Below are 18,332 nucleotides of genomic sequence, written 5' to 3' on the forward strand. Positions count from 1 at the left end.
GCCTTGCTGCAGCCTCTCCACAGCTGCTTCTCCCACTGCGTACCCTCTTCGGGCCATTCTGACGCATCCGTGGTTCCCATAATGTGACATGGTGGTTCACCTGTGACACTGCCTTATTCTGGTCCACCCAGTCATCCAGGTGTGCCTCCTGCTCCTGCCATAGCAATCTGTGCACACCTCTGGCCAGCACGTCATTTTGTAATGGTTTGTTACCTTGCCTGTCTCTCCTGGAGGGCAGAGATTTTTGTTCTTATTTCTAATACCTACTCAGCGTCTGGCGTTGTGTTGATTCTGTAAATATTGGTTGGATGAATGAATGAAAGTCCCAATTCAGACAAGCACCAGGGATTGTGAGGGAACCCAGTGGATGGATAGTATTGAGAGGTTCAGACAGACAGGCGGTTGGGATTTGGAAAAGTCCCTAATGAAGAGGCAGAGTGATGATTCCTGGGCACAGATGGGCTGGGAAAGGGCAGATGCCAGCTCGAGAAGGCTGGGAGGCCTTAGCAGGTACCCAGACAGGATGCAGGGATGGGGAACAAGAATGCAGGTAGCCAAGCTACGGTAGGAGATGGTCAGACATTCTGGGGACCAAAGCTCACATTCTGAACCAAAACACATGACCAGGGACAACCTAGTAGCAGAAACACTGAATCCAGATACTTTCCCTGCTCGCAGACGGGATCCAATACAGAGAGAGAAGAGCCACAGAATCTGGAAATCAGGAGGGGCTTGGCAGCTTGAAGAGATCATTCACCTTTTTTTCCCCATATACCAATTCAGTACAAAGGAGAAAAAAGGATTACATTTTTGTAATTGAAATAATATTGAATGACGAATAAGGCTTGAAGCCCAGATTATATTTAACAAAATCTTATTTCTAGATTTGGGGCCACTGACTTCTAGGCATCTCAAGCCCACAACTCATTAACTCACATATTCAATAGGTATTTGTTGAGTTTCTAGAGTTCTGCACCCTGGTCCTTGAACCCCTAGAGCTGTAGTCAAGCAGGCACAAGAAGTGCCCAAGGAATCCGAGGCTACGTGTGTCCATCAGTTCAAATTTGGAGGGATTTTTGTTTCTGAATGCCTGGACCACCATTATCACCCCACTTATTGCTGTAAAATAGTGTCACTGTAAACAGAGAGAGAGCTCTGAGTAAACACTGCATTTCTACTGCAATGTGTTTCCGTTTAGTTTGAAGACTGTGACTGTAGAACACTCTATTTTGTCTTGACTTCGGTCTTTTTGGCATTTGTTGACTAGCTCTTGGAGTTACATTTTTATATAGAGTTTTTGTTTAAAGGAACTCTACCTGCCTGCCTTTGGAGGACCTCGTTTAAGTGGGGAACAGCTGTTCTCCTCCAGGCATTTTGGGCTAAGCCAGCCTGGTCTTCTCAGGAACAGAACAAAGGCATACAGAATTTATGTCACAGATGGATTTTTGTGTGATAAAAATCACTTATTACTGAATGGAAGAATGGCCTATTCTCTTTAGAAATATGAGCATAACATCTAGTGTGCCTTTAGTAGTTTCCAACCTGGTTGGTTTAGTTTTAATTATTAAAATTGACTAAGTTAAGATGTGCCTTGTTTTCTGTGGTTCAAACATTCCCCGAAAATTTGTGCATAAGACAGTTTTCTGTAAATGAAGTAATTTCAAATTCAGTATTCAAATAATTCTGAAATAATATTTGAAGGAATCAGATAGATTTTCAGCGTATATTCCTGGACCCTCTTTTGTTCTTTTGATCCACGTGTCTGTCCCTGTGCTAACATCACACTGTCTGGATTCCTTTGGCTTTGTAATAAGTTTTGAACTGGGTGATTTAAGCCATTCCACAATTCACTTTTGCTAAATTGCTTTGATAGTTCTAGGTCCTTTGCATTTCCATTAGTATCAGCTTGTCAATTTTTACAAAAGAGCCAGCTGGGATTTTGATAGGAATTAGATTGAATCTGTAGATCAGTTTGGGGAGAAGTGCTGTCTAATAATATTGACTCTTCCTGTCTATGAATAAGAAACCTGTCTTCATTCATTTAGATATTATTTAATTTCTCTTAGAAATGTTTCAGTTTTCAGTGTATTGGTCTTGAATTTCCTTTGTTAAATCTTTTCTTAACTATTTTATTCTTTTTCAATTAAAAAAGCCTGGGAAGTATGGAGAGCTGATCTGGTCCTTCTTTGATGCCCGTGTGCCCAGGATCCCCTGTTAAGTGTTTGACTGGTCTAGCCATCTGTATCTTCTCCTACTAGGATGGCAACCTCAGCTAGCCGAACTACAGGGTGTTCCCATTTGTTTTCTACTGAGTTTACAACTTTGTCAGCATCACGGAGCATCTGTTTTCACTCTCTGCTCCAAATCAAGTCAGCTGTCCATCTCCAGCACTAAAGCTGCTGGTTTTCAGGGCTCACCCTGCCCTGGGAGCGGGGGTGAGTATGGAGTAGACCCAGGCAGAAAGCTACTCTCTGTCTCACAGTCTGAGAGAGAGAGTAGCTTTTCATAAAGAAAAGTTTCCCAACTTGTTTGTTGTTGGTTAGTTTCAGAATCCTGAAATGGTTGTTTCTGAAAATTTTGTTCAGTTATATAACTGTTTTTGTCAATCTCTTTACTTACCATAGCCAGAAGTCCCACTAAAATATTTTAATTTATATAAATATCTTGACTACCATGAAATTCTCTTTATGAGATTCTGTTTCTGTTGTTCGTGATTCTGTTAACAATCCACTAATTTTACTAATAGCCCATTTTAAATATTTTCCTCGCTAATTAGCAAAGTATTGGTGTTGATGGAGACAGAGAACATTATGGTGAGTGCCCCGACCCTGGACAGTCTTCCTTATTGGAATACGCCCTGACCACCCCAAGAGACGCATCATTGATTTTAATACCATCTGCAAATGGGTAGTTTAACCTAAGTAACACACACACACACACACACACACATACACACACACACACACACACACAATATCACATGCACCGAGTCACTGTCTTTATATTGAAGTTTCTTAATTTCAGACCTGTACTAGTTACCGTTTATGTTTAGAGGATGCTCATCTTGAGTCAATCAGTTTACATCCTCGGTTTCAAGACACTCAAGTCAGGGAGGGCTCTGGAAATTGCAACCCCCAGGAGGGAACAATTGCCGCACTCACAGAAGTTCTGGACTGGCCAGTGGGGAACCAATCTAAGAGGTTGAAAGAAGGGCTGACATCCTCCTGTAAACAAATTAGGCTCCTAACCATGCCAGCTTGTCCAGTGTAAAGGGCAGAGGATTGGAGAGTCAGCAGGGGGAGGTCTGTGCTGAGGTGCTGACCCGAGGGGGAGGGGCAAGTATGGAAAGTGCCACTTAGGACTAAAACAGAGAACTCACCGTCCACAGTCCATTGGTTGAAGATGTGTACTTTGCTCAAAGTGGGGGACCTATATGTGAATCCTACTGCAGTGTGCAGGAAAGACAGGCTATTTGGTTTTTACTGGTTTGTTTGAAAAGAAAATGTATTAAAGAAGATGAATATGAAACGAGGACCTACTATATAGCACGGGGAACTATATTCAATATCTTATAATAACCTATAATGGAAAAGAATCTGAAAAAGAATACACACACACTCACACACACATACATATATATATAAAACTGAATCACTTTGCTGTACGCCTGAAACATTGTAAATCAACTATACTTCAATTTAAAATATAAAAAGAGAAGTTGTATATAAATGTGGCCTGTTTGAGAGTCACCTATTCATGCGGTCCAGGCTGGGTTCTGATTCACTACTAATGTGTGGAAATAGACTAAATTTTCCCTATTATCATAATGAAAATATAGGGAAAAATTCAGAAAATGAAAGAAAAATAATATTAGAAATCTTACTTTAATATGATGGGGGCGGAGGGCTCAAGGGCACTGCTGTGTCCTTGACCTTTCCCAAGTCTCTCCAGCTGTCTTCCTCGCTACGATGAGGAGACGGCCCCACCTTCTGAGGATGGCCCTGTTTTTGCTCAGAGGCTCTTTTGAAAATGCTTCCTCTCCTCTGTCACCTAGACCTGGACCATGTCCCGGAAGCTCAAAGGCAAGGTCCCAGGGCAGCCAGGGGATGGATGCCATGCTGTCCCCTCTGGCCCACCCCACCCCCGTGTGTAAAGCCCCCTCCAGGCCTCTGTGAAAAGACATCAGGTCAGAATACCAGCACCATCAGGACAGGACAGGCTGCAAGGGCTGGGTCTCTGTCAGCAATAGGCAGCGCAGGTACATAGCCTTCTTTAAAATTTAACATCATCGAAGCATTTCACCATGTCTTCAATAGCATCATTTTCAACATGGATGAACCAGCCAGTGGCAGCATCACTCGGGTCGAACAGGACTGAGGAATCAAAACACTGGATTAATAGATTGTCCTGGTTGATGCTCAGGTGACCTTGTTTGTATGTTACATCTTTAATTTTGGAGGCCTTCACCTTTTTTCCCTCTTTACAATAAGCCAAAAAACTTTGTTTTAACCAAAGTCCTGAATTCCCTCTAAAAATAATTGCCAAAGGTTTCCAAAACATAAATGCAGTGCGGGGAATCTGGAGTTCTGGTTAAATAGTGACAGAAGACTCTGGAGGAAGTGTGATCTTACTCATCAGTCTGATGAACTTTGTTCCAGGGCGCGGCTGAATAGGCCAACCCCAGAGAGTTAGAGCTGGAAAAACCCCAAGAGACCATTTCATCTGCTGAAGTCAGAGTAGCAGCCCCAGGGAGATACTTAACCAGGAAGTAGCTCAGCTCCAGCCCTGCCCTGCAGAATCAGAATCTGCATTTGTAACAAGATCTCCAGCTGACTTGATAAAAGTTTGAGAAGCTCTGCTCCAACCCTCTCTTTGCCCAGTTGAGCACAGAATGACTTTCGTAAATCTTGTGCATAGTTCAATTATAAAGATCAAATCTGTGGATGCCAAGGGTCATTTTCTATTAATTCAACCTTAGGTCATGTTCACTTTTCTCATAGCACCGTTTTCATGTTGTGTGTCCCTGTCACCAGGAACTAGAGCATCTTTTCCGTCTTCACCCAGGTTGCGCTGTGCTTGCAGGTGGGTTTGGGGAAACGTGGAAGGTCCTGCATCACAGGAAGGTCCTATGAAACTTATACTGGATTTATTTTAGCCACTGTTGAGATTCCACTCATTCCAGGACACAGTGTGTTCACTTCCCATGCGTGTGATGCCTTGTTCTGTTGTTATCCACATGGGGACTAATCATATCGAACAAGGGAGTGCTGGGCACGTGGGGTGGAAAACCGAAATAGTGTTTGTACATAGTTTTGGGGGAAAGTATACGCCTCTCGCTTTCCCCCTGAGAATGTGCCTGTATGGGGGATGGGCCTCTTCTGCTTTCCTTGGGACATCGGTCATGGGGAGAGTCTGGATCACTGGCAGAGACGGCCAGCAAGCTGCTGTGACAGAGGGAAGAACTAGGTGTCTGCAGTTATGACAGGGCCAAAAGAAGAGGGGTTTAAACCAGAGAGGAGGGTCCTTGTTTACAAAAGCTACCGTGAGGTCCAGTAAACTGCAGGTGAACTGCACGCTGGGGATGGAGACCTTGACGAGGGCATTTTGAGTGATTTAAAGGAGAAGAATCCGAACTGAAGTTGAGTGAAGAGCCAGCGTGAGGCCAGGAACTGAAGAGAGTGATCACGATTCTCATATACATCCTTGACTTAGTAATAGCTCTAAAAAAATAGATTATCCCATTAAGCGTATGTATCTAGATAAAGAAGCAGCCCAATCTCAGAAAAAACAATGGTACCAGAACTCAGAAACTACAGTGTTATCAGCCCCAGTGAGAATGATACCAAGATAATGTGACTCTGGACTTTTGATTGGGGTGTTTACTCTAGCTGTCAGATGTGTTTGTCTGCTGTTGGACTCTGAGGTGGAAGATATTGCAGATGCTTTCGTGGTTTGTAAGCTGTCCCTCTCAGTATGTTCTGGAATAAATGGAGCTGTAATCCGGTGGATCCAGCCTCCTCGGGGTCATTGTCCTGGTGTTAGAGGCTGTAACGCATCCGGCATCTCGAATGCCAGGTGATCCAATCAGAGGTCCACGGATGCTCGCGAGGACAGTCCCTGACTGACGCTTTCACAAGGCATATCCAGAACCAACTACGTAATTTTAAGAGCTGGTGCAAAGTGAAAATGTGGGCCCCCTTGTTTACATTATGAGAAATTTCAAGACAGTGTCAACAGGGCTGTAAACCAAGGGCACCTGCACACCCATGAAGTGGCCTTGGGTACGTCCCTAAAGAGCATGCCAAAGCTTTAAAGCATAAGCAAGTAAAATTTATATAATGGAGCACAGAAGTGGCAGAAGAAGGGGAAAGAAACAACTAAGACCTTGAAGCGTTCGTAGAAGAGTTGGTGGTTTTTGGAAGCGTTTAGCTGGTTAGGAAATGTTGAATTAATTGATGCTTTTAGGTATTTAAGCAAATGATATCAACATTGTAGACATGATAAATGATATTGATACAAGCAGAATATAACTACATTTTCATTCAACAGAGCTGTCAATATTCCACCTAAAGGCTGCACTTGCTTTTTGATTTCCCTTTAAGCTGAGTTCCCTCCTGTAAGAAATTAGAGGAGGGAGGAGGGGCAGTGGCTTCCCAGGGTAATGGGAATAATATGAAATATCAAAATACTTATGGATGTTGAGGTGCTTTTGCGCTTTGCCTGTGTGCTATAGTGATTTCGATCCTGTAGAGCTTTTTAATTGTTGCCCTTAAATTTCAGTTTTGTGGCAACAAAAGAGAAAACCTCTTGATGGATGAATTGTAGTTATGGTCTCTGCAACTAAACTCGGGTATTGAGTCAAAACCCGCAGTGTCATCAAATATAAGCATTAAGGAACCTTTGTGGCAGGAGGAGGCGGTCTTGATAAGGTGTTAGTTTCTACAGACAGTGTTCAGGCCTAGGTCCTCATAGCTTGTTTATCTTACAGTGAAAACCTCTGTCTTTGTCAAGGACACCTCGAGCCCATTGCTATGGAAATGGACTCTGGCAAAACCCTTCCAAGGCCTTTTGCCCATCACCCCATCTGGGTTTTCTGAGATTAAATTTCTTTTCATCTTCCCACGTGAGAAAAAAAGTCAAGGGTGTTAAATGCCGTACTCCCAGGAGCTGGGATTTGACTTCTCCCTCAAGTTCCTGTGGGGTCTTTCTCTCTCTCTTTCCCATCTTTTTTTTTTTTTTTTTTTCTTTTTTCCCACTGTGCTGGAAAGGGCCTTGGAATCCCTAGAATATTTTAAAGCTTTTTCTTTTACTAACAGCCACCAATGATTAAATAGGTTTCGTCCAAAAACCAAGTATTTGCTTTTTGGGAATGGAGGGAGGGGCCATTCATTCTCTGTCTCGGCTGAAAGGGGTCCACTACAGCCCACAGGGGACTCAAGTCACTTTCCTTCACAAGTGCTCCCAAGTGGTAGTTTTTTGATAAATAAAATAACTGGTAAGTTTGCAGAATTCTCATCGGAAACAGAAGCCCTGTTTGACACAAAGCAAGCAAAACTTTCATCTATTTCAACTTTAGTGTCGATGTTTTATTGTTTCAACATTCTGAAACTATTGGTATTTGATAAACAAAACAAGTAATGGTTAAAGTGATTTTAATTTATAATAAATAACTTGAAATAGAATGTCTTTAAATGGTGTAGTTCTGTTTGGCAAAATGTTGGTTGTAGGTTTCTTGTGGGAAAGAAACAGGAATAAGGAATCCCTTATTGTCAGAAGCCGCTGTCAATGGCTGATGAATTAGAAGTAAAAGTGGGAAAACAGTTTAATTTATAATATTTTTCAAATACACCTACTTCATAATATACAGGTATATTTGTATTGTTTTCTGGGAAAAAAAGTTTGAGTTAAGATGAATTGTGCCACAGCTTGTCAAGAGCCTCCTGAACATATCTTAGGGGTTGGGATGCATTACTGTTACGTAATTTCAGTTTAAACGTTCCTCTGTCTCTACCCCTCTCTCCTTTCATGTGTGGTCCTTAGCATCCACAGAGAGCGTGCCCTGAAAATATGCTCGTGTGCCAAATGTGGGAAATCAGATGATAACCTACATCTCATGAGGGTGATTATATTCCCTGGGAGAGAGGGAAAGTTTTCATTAGTTTCCTCAAGGCATCTCGTCTTCTGGTCCTGCAACCTAGCTGGCATTAAGGACTCATTTTCCACTTGGGGCCCCTGAGCTGGAGGCAGCTGCTTCTCCAGGCCACCTGGTCAGATGGCTGAGGACTTCACCTGAGCAGGACATTAACTCCTGCCTTGGTCCAAGCCCCTCTCACCTTCACAATCCACCTGGATCCTCCTGGCTGCCCTTGTCCAGGGATGAGCTAGGTTCCTGGCAGAGGAGGTGGGAAAGCAGACTTACAGAGTCACCTACGCCATGAACTCCTGGCTCCCAGCACTGTAGCCGAAGTGCTTTCCCTGCCTGGGTGCTTGACCTTTTGGCGCCAGTGGACCCCTTTGACAAAGCTCACAGACCTATTCTCAGCATGTTTTTAATGCAAGGAGAGTACAAAGAAAGCCAGATGTGTTAAACGATAGTGCTACCCCTGCATGGCTAGTCCCTTCTTATTTTTGAGGCAGCTTCTCAAATGTCACCCCAGAGATGCCTTCCCTGTCAGCTTACAGAAAAATGAGAGGAGGGGATCGCTGTTTACAAATGTACGTTTAACTTGGATCCAGCTATACAGTGTTGCAAAGGCAACAACAGAAAGAATAATAAGAAGGAAAAGAGGAGAGGGAGGGCCGGAGGGTGAGGTGGGATGAGTGAGTCGGGCGAACACTCCTGCTCAGCCTTCTGTGCAGGGACCCCCTGCCTTGGAGGAGGGTGGGGTGACCCGAGGGTCTGAGTTTCCTCCACGCCTCTTTCGTGATGCACAGCTTTCTGGGCTGCATGGTTCTTCTCTTTAAAGGTAGATCCTTTTTGTACTTGGTGACCCTTAAATGCAAACCAACTACTTCATCTAAAACTTAATCAGAGATACAGAGACTCCAATAGATGAAATATAACCATGAAAGTCTAATTATATTTGTATTAGTGATATCCAGTGATAATATGAAAATAATCATAGCAATTATTTATTGAGCCCTTCATACATTGTATTAGGCCCTTTATGACACAGTCTCATTTAATGCTCATAAATATTCCCAGGCATAGTGCTTCTCATTACACAGACAAGGAAACTCAAGAGGGGAAGCCCTCAGCAGGCAACTGGTAGACCCGGAATTCAAGCCAAGGGCTTTCTGACTCAAAATCCCACATGCTCACTTCTTACCCAAAGCTGCTGTTACAGGCACTAGTGATTCTAATAGAGGTGATAGTAAACCCATGATTAGAATGGACAGTCCATTTTAAGCCTGGACACCTCCAGGTTAGATATTAAATATGCCATTAAAAACGATCTGAACATATTTTCCCAGATACTTTACCTTAGAATTGCAAATCGTTTCCTTTTCAGAATATCACAATGACTCTGAGTATGGATTAGACAAATATAACATTTGGTAGAACCCCCCAATTTTTTTTTTCCAAAAAAGAAAAAAAAAACTCATTAGAAAAAACTCATGCTTCTCTTACACCCCAAATGCATTAAGGCCACGAACGGTTGGCCCCGAATAATTTGAGAAATATTGATAAAGAAATTGCTGCAGTGAGCCTTGCACCTTGGCGCTAGTCAGTGTTTTAGATACCCTATTTTTAAGATAGCAAAAATATTTTTTACTGGGAAAAAGCCCAGAAACTTTTAAAAACAAATTATTCAATGTGGAAAGTATCTCAGCTAAAAACTGCGCTAATCATGTGTAGTAGCATTTTTTTGCCCTCAGTTTCATGGTAGTTTTCACCTACTATTAATGAGGGAGTTTCCAGTAGATGAAAGTGGTCCTAAAATGCATTTAAGAAGGCCAAGTGGACCCAGACTGTGAATAAAGGGTTTTAAAAAAGAAAAGGAACTACTGGTGAGTGAGAAGGAATTTATTTCATGCTCGATGGAGTTTGGTGTCATGAAGTCTTTAGCTACTGGTTAAGTATAGGGGTGGAAAAATGATTCCATTGTGTGTCCCGAATGGGGGCAAAAGTACAAATCACAGTTAACACTAACTAAAGTAAATAATGTCTCTCAACAAAAATGTATAGTCGTCTAATATATTAAGTGCACGGCCAGGTGATGGGAAACTGTGTCACATGTGCCTGCTGCAGACCTCGTTCTGCCTTTGATTTTTATGTGCAAAGCTGAACTTTTGTTCTTGGCAGGTTCTTGATCCCAGCGCCCTTTCTGACCGTTTGATTTCCTATTTCTCCCCCTACCTGAAGCTCACGTTAGTTGCCCTTTATTGAAATATTTCAGTAGTCTTTGAAAAGGTTCAGCAACCTGAGGAATTTTTTAAAATTCTTCTTCAAACATGCTTCCTCCAGTACAAATTTCCAACTTTCTTTCATATTCTAGCAGCTGTGGTCATATGCAACAAGGAATAATAATTATTCTAGAACTATGAAGTGAGAGCAAATGTAATAGGTAAGGAATAATTTTTAGTGAATTTTTTTTCCCAAATATGAGCTTATCTGAGAAGAAAGATTTAGTTTTAGTGAACGGCAACCCTATAGATTTTAGAAATTAGTCAGTTCAAGGTGTTTCTACACAACCATGCTAACGAAGGGACTTATCTTTCTTTTTATTAAAAGTGTTTTTAGAATACCAGCCAGGTAAGGAGGTGTGGAAGTGCTTTAAAACCTGTCTAGTGTAAGACCTACCTGATTCCTACAATTGAGATATTATTCACCAAAGTTATGTTGTGTTCACAAGGTTTAAACTTCTTTTTCTCAGTGACTCAGAGCACAGGCTCCTGAGTAAAGAGGCAGGTGCCCTCCTGACCCCTGCCCCCTTCACCCTCCACCTCCCCAATAACTCAAGGCCCTTGCAGGTCGGGGTGGGGGGAGCTCCGGGCAGGAAGTGGGCTGTTCTCTTGATGTCCAGCAACTGGAGGGGGAGAAAAAAAGAGAAAGTGGGAACATTTTTTTAGTTAACTGGTAAAGGATTTGTTGATAGAGAAATGCATTGTTAAATTAGTTCCTGTGACCTTTTTTCTTCTCCTTGCTTGGCTAGTCTGTGAGAAGGGAAGGGGTAGAGTTGATTGCACTGCAAATCGAAATGCATAGACGTGATCCAGAGCCTGGAAAACACCACTGCAGCTATTTGGATGTAACACCACAGTTATTAAAATTAATATTTACCTCGGCACCAAACAGAATAAATATCAGCTCCTCCCCCCATGTAAGTACAACTCCCAAGAATTACATGTCACTTTAGGAACTAGATCATTGCCTAAAATGTAAGTGTCTAACTACCGGTTGAGAAAAATAATAATTTGGGGACCTGCATAATTAAATGTAAAGGTGCATCTATTTTTTCATAAAGCCTTTTTAATTGACAAAGAAATCCCTTTAAAAGAATATGATAAAAATGACCAACTTAAGTTAAAAACAAAAAAATACATGATGTAAGTCTGTGTTATGTTTGTAATGTAAGTCTGTGTTATGTTTCAAAATTAAGTCTGTGTTATGTAAGTCTGTGTTATGTTTCAAAATTAAGAGTAATGCTCTTATGATGTAAGTCTGTGTTATGATGTAAGTCTGTGTTATGTTTCAAAATTAAGAGTAATGCTCTAGAATACAATATTCCATAACTAGTTTCTATTGAGAGGCTAAGGGTCTACTGATTTGAGTAGGGCCATTCTCCTAGGATAGAACTGCTAATAGATAGCTCTGTTTTATGTGGAAAGTCTTTGGAAGACTACCTAATAAGTTATTTTTTTTCTATTTATATTTCTTTTTATTTTGACTGAACCATAAGTTATTTTTTTTAATAGTTGCATGGTGAGTTTTTTTTAAATATAGAAACTCATAAAAATAACCATTTTTATTTTATAATTTAAATTATTAAAATATTTGTAATAGAAAAGGTTGGGAACTCCCTTGCGGTTCAGTGGTTAGGACTCCGCGTTCTCACTGCTGAGGGCCTGGATTCAACTGCTGGTTGGGGGAACTAAGATCCCACATCCCACAAGCCATGAGGTGTGGCCAAAGGAAAAAAAAAAAAAAGTAAAGGTCATTGAAAATATTAAGCAGTACCTAAAAAATAAAAATTAAATACATGAATTCCTTCTAGATTACTAAAATTATATTGTGCTTTTTCAAATTTCACTGGAAAAGAAATATTTTAGAGATAATATTGATTCTATGCCCTTTATAAAGAAAAGTTTATCTTCTGTAACCTTGAGTCAAGTTCTGGTAAATTAGAGGAAGCTCGCTTAACTGAAACCCCTCCTTCTCACATTACCTGAGTTCACAACATCCATTCGTGAAGAACACCTCTTCTGTATCACCTGCCCCATCCTTTCTAGAAGTTTATAGAATCTTCACTGCTATGATCCTCTTTACCAAGATAAAGTCAAATCTCTAAAGAACCCAATGGAGTTATTTTTCTCACAGTCATCCAAAGGCTGTTTTCTGAAGAGTTTGGATCAGCTGCTTAAAGATAAAAATCTCTGGAGACAAAGAGATTATACAAAGACAGATTCATACTGACTTGAAGAGAATTTTGAAAACTGGATCTTTGTGTTCTAGTGTTTTCTTCACCAAAACAGACAGGCAGTAAAGAAAGCAAAGAGAGAGAAATCCTAGTTAATCATAGGAAAGACCTCGTAAGTATTAGCAGAGGCACCTGGAACAAAGTGAACACAGGATGGATGTCCTAAGTGAAAGTTGCTTGAATTTCAGTGGCAAATACGGGTTTTGGGTCATTTGAACCTTGTCTTAAAACCTACTTTCCCAACATTTTATTATGAACATTTTCAATCAGAAAAGTGGAAAGAACTGTACAGTGAACATCTGTGCTCCTACCTAGATTCTGCAACGAACATTTACCTACTCTCTTACTCACCTGTCCGTCCATGTATCCATCTCTACCCTTCAATCCAGATTAATTTTTTGATGCATTTCCAAGTGAGTTAAAGACCTAAGTATACTTTGCTCCTAAACTGTTCAGCATTTGCATCAATATTTTTATGACTCTTTTTTAAAAAAAATTTTTTTATGACTTTTATTTTTTGAGGTCACATCAACCTATAGCGGAATACACAAATATACCCAAACCTTGTGCTTTCTGTGATTTTTCACACCTGCGTGTGCCTGTGCAACGCAAACCTTTATCAGGTAGAGAATGGAGCCCAACCCCACAAAATTCCCTCCAGTCCCTTCATGGTTAGTCCGCATCCTTTGCAACTGCTCTTTGGTTTTTCCTATAGATGAGCTTTGCTTGTCCTAGAATTTCATGTAAATGAAATTGACATATATACTGCTTTCCTATAGGGCTCCCTCCGCTCAGCATGTGAACTTACCATCTTTTTCTTTTCTTTCTTTCTGTTTATTATTTTATTTTTAAAAATTATTTTATTATTATTATTTTTTTGGCCACACCGCGTGGCTTGTGGGATCTCAGTTCCGCAACCAGGGATTGTACCCGGGCCACGGCAGTAAAAGTGCCAAGTCCTAACTACTAGGCCACCATGGAACTCCCCTCCTTTTTTTTTTTTCTTTTTAATTGAAGTATAGTTGATTTACAATGTTTCAGGTGTGAAATGATTCATTTATATATATAGATATATGCTTTTTCAGATTCTTTTCCATTATAGGTTATTCTGTGATATTGAGTAGAGTTCCCTGTGCTATACAGTAGGTCCTGATTGTTTCTCTGTTTTATATACAGTAGTGTGTATCTGTTAATCCCAAATTCCTGATTCATCCCTCTCCCCTCCTTTCCCCTTTGGTAACTGTAAGTTTGCCATCTCTTTCTGATTTACTTGCAAAGTGAGATGAAGTGATCTGACCTTTCAGTTTCAAGTGGCGGAGCTGATCTGGTGCCTTTTGACTTTCAGGGCTGTTCCCTGCCATTCTCAACCTTGCCAGCAATGCCCACATCAGCACCAACGCGACCTGCGGGGAGAAGGGGCCGGAGACATACTGCAAGCTGGTGGAGCACGTGCCCAGGAGGGCCATGCGCAACGCCCAGTGCCGGCTCTGCGACGGCAGCAGTGCCAACCCCAAAGGCAAGTGGCGCCCCCTTTGGGAGGACCCGTGGAAATGTACACCTTCCGAGCCGACTACTGGAGACTTGTGTTAGGGAGCCACAGACCTGCGTTGTCCTCACCTGTCCATTTCCACTGATTTTACAGTTTAGGAGTTAAAAAACATAAACCAGAAGCTGAGAGCATTGCGTGTTCTTATTTTCTTTCAACAGAACGCCATCCCATATCAAATGCCATCGATGGCACGAATAGCTGGTGGCAGAGTCCTAGCATCCAAAACGGGAGAGAGTACCACTGGGTCACAATCACTCTGGACTTGAGACAGGTGGGTAAGGCCGGAGCCCCTGCAGGAGGCCTGTGGGTGGCTGGGTTGTAATCTCATGAGCTTCCGGAAAGTCCACTTGTTTCTTAATACGTTTACATTCTGGTCTCACTGCTTTTCCACCTGGTGAATTTAAGTGAGACACAGAAGTTGTCCTTGGTACCGTTTCTTGTCACGTTTATCGTGCCCAGGTATCCTTGGGGAGGTGAGTGGAGTGTTTCCACGTGGTCTGATGTTCTTAGAAGCCATGTGCCACGCCAGGCGGTACCCAGGTGTCCACACACACTGCAGGTGGCGTCACAAAACGCATGCATTTCCGGCCTTTTGAGCTTGTTATCTTGCTGTTATCGCTATGCAGCTGTTGTAAGAGGGTTCTACATAGAAAACAAAGCTTGGAAACAAAAGAGGATAGTCTTAAACCTCTGGACACAGCCTCACCCCGTCACACCGTCTGCGAGGGCTGTGAGTACCTGGGGTTGTCCATTACTGCTGTGAGCAAGCCTTCAGCACGAGCTGGGACAGGCAGCGTTTAAATGGCTCAGACCCCACTTGCATCCCCTTGCTTTGCTTTAAGACCACATAGGAGAATGGAGAGAAACATGGTACGGGCTCTGGCTGCTCCAGATATTTCTGGGGAAGGGAAGGAGAAGGAAAGAAATCTGAGTGGAAAGGATGAAAAAGAAAGGTGGCAGCTATTGTCAAATTTCTGGTTTCAGTTCTCCAGAAAAGTGATGGCATAGCCTTCTTGTTTATGTCCATTCCGTTTCTCTTGGGTTAGAACTCATCACTGTCGTGTGAAATATCCTTGAAAGAGACAACTAGTTGAAATGTGCACTGTAGGATGGAAATAGGAATTTTGGAGATCTTATGATGAAAAGTCATAATTCTTTGAATAAGTGATCATTAAAAAATATGTAGGGGGCTTCCCTGGTGGCGCAGTGGTTGAGAGTCCGCCTGCCGAAGCAGGGGTCGCAGGTTCATGCCCCGGTCCGGGAAGATCCCACATGCTGCGGAGCGGCTGGGCCCGTGAGCCGTGGCCGCTGGGCCTGCGTGTCCGGAGCCTGTGCTCCGCAACGGGAGAGGCCACAACAGTGAGAGGCCCGCATATCACAAAAAAAAAAAAAAATGTAGGATTTTAAGTAGAAAACAAGGCAATACTGTGTCTGTTCGTGCACAAGGAACTTTTGAGCTCTAATCGTAACAGTAAATGAGGTAGTAAAATGTGAAGTTCAGAAGACATTTTTAAAGTTCAGGTTCATAGTATCAACGTAAGTGAAATAATACTTCTGGGTGTTTCCAGCCACGAATCCTGAATTAATATGTCATGCCTTTGCATTTTCAAATCTGCCTGAAGGAAGAGAGAAAAAAGCCCCTTTTTGCCCTGGTTTTTGTTTTTGTTTCAGTGGTAAGGATGCTTCTGCAGGAAATGTTGGTTTTCTCATCATCTTTTCAATGTATTTTCCTTCTTTAAGGGAAAAACTACAACATTTTCATCATTACAAATGTGATACTACGTGAGTTTGGCCAAATTAACAGCTGGACATTTTACGAATAGACTTCAAATCCATGTTCAACTGTTGTTTATCTTGCAATTTGTCAATTTTGACTTCTCCTAACAGGAGATCTTTTTGCTGTAAGTTGGACTGAATCAGCTTGAGGAATTCGGGGGCCTCACTTTTAGGTCTTTAAGGCATATTCAAACACAAGCATACACACAGAATTATAGGCTTCTAAGTACTTTCTAGTGTTTTTACATAAGCTTCTAAATTGAGATTATTTAAAATAACAAAATACTCAGAATTTTCTTTACCTTTTACACAACGTAAAGTTTCTACTGTGCTTTCAGTTTAAAAAAAGTGCAATATGATTATCGCTGAGCAAACCTTTCTCAGATATTTATTTATTGAGTCTTTTTATTGTGAAAATGTTTGAATATGTGGAAAACAGTATTATTGTGACACACACATACCCGCCCCCGAGACTCAGGAATTTTTAAGCAGTTTGTCACATTTGTTTCATCCTTGGGAACACTTTGCAAGTGAATTGCAGTCATGGTGACATTGGACCAATACAAGATTTTTTGTATCTTCAGAAAATAGGACATTTGTTCTGAATAGGCACCAGGCCATTAGCTAACAAAACTAACAGTAATTTCCTAGTAACTATTTCTCCACCCATATCCAGTTGTCCCACTTTAGCCACCGATGTCTTTTATAGCTTTTATTTTTCTCTTTCAAACCAGGATCAGTAAGGAACACTCATTGCATTTGATGCCTGTTATGTGCTTGTTAAATCTCTTCTAATCTGAATTGTCCTCTCTTACGTTTTTAAAAATGATATTCAATTTTTGAATAGATGAGGCCAGTTGTCTTGTAGAATATCCTACATTCTGGATTTGTCTGGTGGTTTCATTGTGATTTTGTTACCATGTTCCTTTATGCCCTCTATTTCTTATGAACTAAACTCAGCTCTAAAGTCTTGATTACTTTCCAGTTAAATATTTTTGGCCAGAACCCACCGTTGGCGATCCTGGCTGCTCTGTTGCATCCAGAGCTGGTTGTCCCATGAGGAGTGAGGCTATATTTGGGTCCTGCTTAGGTATTGACAGCTGGATGGCTCCCTTCCGCCTCATCTCATCCTTGTTTCCTGGGCCTCATTGACACTCAGCTCTAGAATGTGGTTATACCTTCTGATGACTTTTCTGTCGTCAAAGTCTGTGTATTTCCCTGTCAGGCCAACAATTCACCAGCTGCTAGTTAATTTCTAGATTATACACCCCATGAGGGCAGGGACCACAGCTGTCTGCTTCCTCCTTTCTTCTTCCTCTTCCCTTTTCCTTCCCTGTTAACGTTTATGGAGGCTTGACTTCACAGCCTGACGTCGGCAGAGGTGAGGCAGTGAGTGTGTAATCACACTGTGAATCAGTGCTTTATTTTCACACTCCCCTCCTTTTTTTGGTTCACAGCCTGATTAAAAGATGACCATCAACTAATAACCCATTGACTGCTTTGTTTCACTCCTTTAAAAACGTAAACTCTGGGGGCTTCCCTGGTGGCGCAGTGGTTGAGAGTCCGCCTGCCGATGCAGGGGACACGGGTTCGTGCCCTGGTCCGGGAAGATCCCACATGCCGTGGAGCGGCTGGGCCCGTGAGCCATGGCCGCAGAGCCTGCGCGTCCGGAGCCTGTGCTCCGCAACGGGAGAGGCCACAACGGTGAGAGGTCTGCGTACCGCAAAAAAAAAAAAATATATAATATAAACTCTGAAGTACAGGTCTCTAAAGTAAAATTAGGCAGACCTCAGTGTTATCAGGAATCAACAATTTCATGTTGTAAATGTGTTCATGTAACTTAATAAATATGTCAGCCCCTGAGGTTTTATGACCAAATCAGTCAGTTTCGTTCTGTTTTGGCAAATGCCAAAGACATTGATACCATTCTTCATTCTCTAGTTGATGACAGCTGTAGAAATTATGACATTTTAGCCTCTGTATATAATGTTTGGTTACCTGAAAGATAAACTAAAGAAAAGATAAAAAGTGGTGTTATCAGAAAGTCCATAAATGTTGTGTGGTTTGCAATAAGATTTAACTACAGAGTGTTTGCTTTAGTAACACATTACAAGAGGAACGATTAGATTTATTTCTTTATTTCTTTAAAGTAATGCCTGCTATTCATTTCTTGCATCGATTCACCATATTTTAGAATTTACACTGATATCTAGCAATGTCTTACTTAAAAAGAAAACAGTCTGTGGGAATTGAATGAGTGCGGTAGTTTTAAGAAAAAAAATAAAACTGACGAGTCACTTTAACAAATGTAAAACTAACATATACATGGGTGGTGTCCAGTCGTAAACTATTGCTCACTGTCCAAT

At 41.6% G+C, this 18,332-nt stretch overlaps 1 protein-coding gene across 1 annotated transcript in view; it reads left to right on the forward strand.

Annotated features, from left to right (window-relative positions):
- Positions 1-476: 476 nt before the first annotated feature.
- Positions 477-18,332, forward strand: part of LAMA1 (laminin subunit alpha 1) — a 150,365-nt gene continuing 132,509 nt past the window's right edge. Inside the window, exons 1-3 of the mRNA XM_060027766.1 lie at positions 477-510; positions 13,987-14,157; positions 14,349-14,461. Of these exons, the coding sequence (XP_059883749.1) occupies positions 477-510; positions 13,987-14,157; positions 14,349-14,461 (318 nt within the window). The remainder of the gene's footprint in view (positions 511-13,986; positions 14,158-14,348; positions 14,462-18,332) is intronic.

The sequence above is a fragment of the Delphinus delphis genome, chromosome 13, assembly GCF_949987515.2.
Source record: "Delphinus delphis chromosome 13, mDelDel1.2, whole genome shotgun sequence".
Lineage (NCBI taxonomy): Eukaryota > Metazoa > Chordata > Mammalia > Artiodactyla > Delphinidae > Delphinus > Delphinus delphis.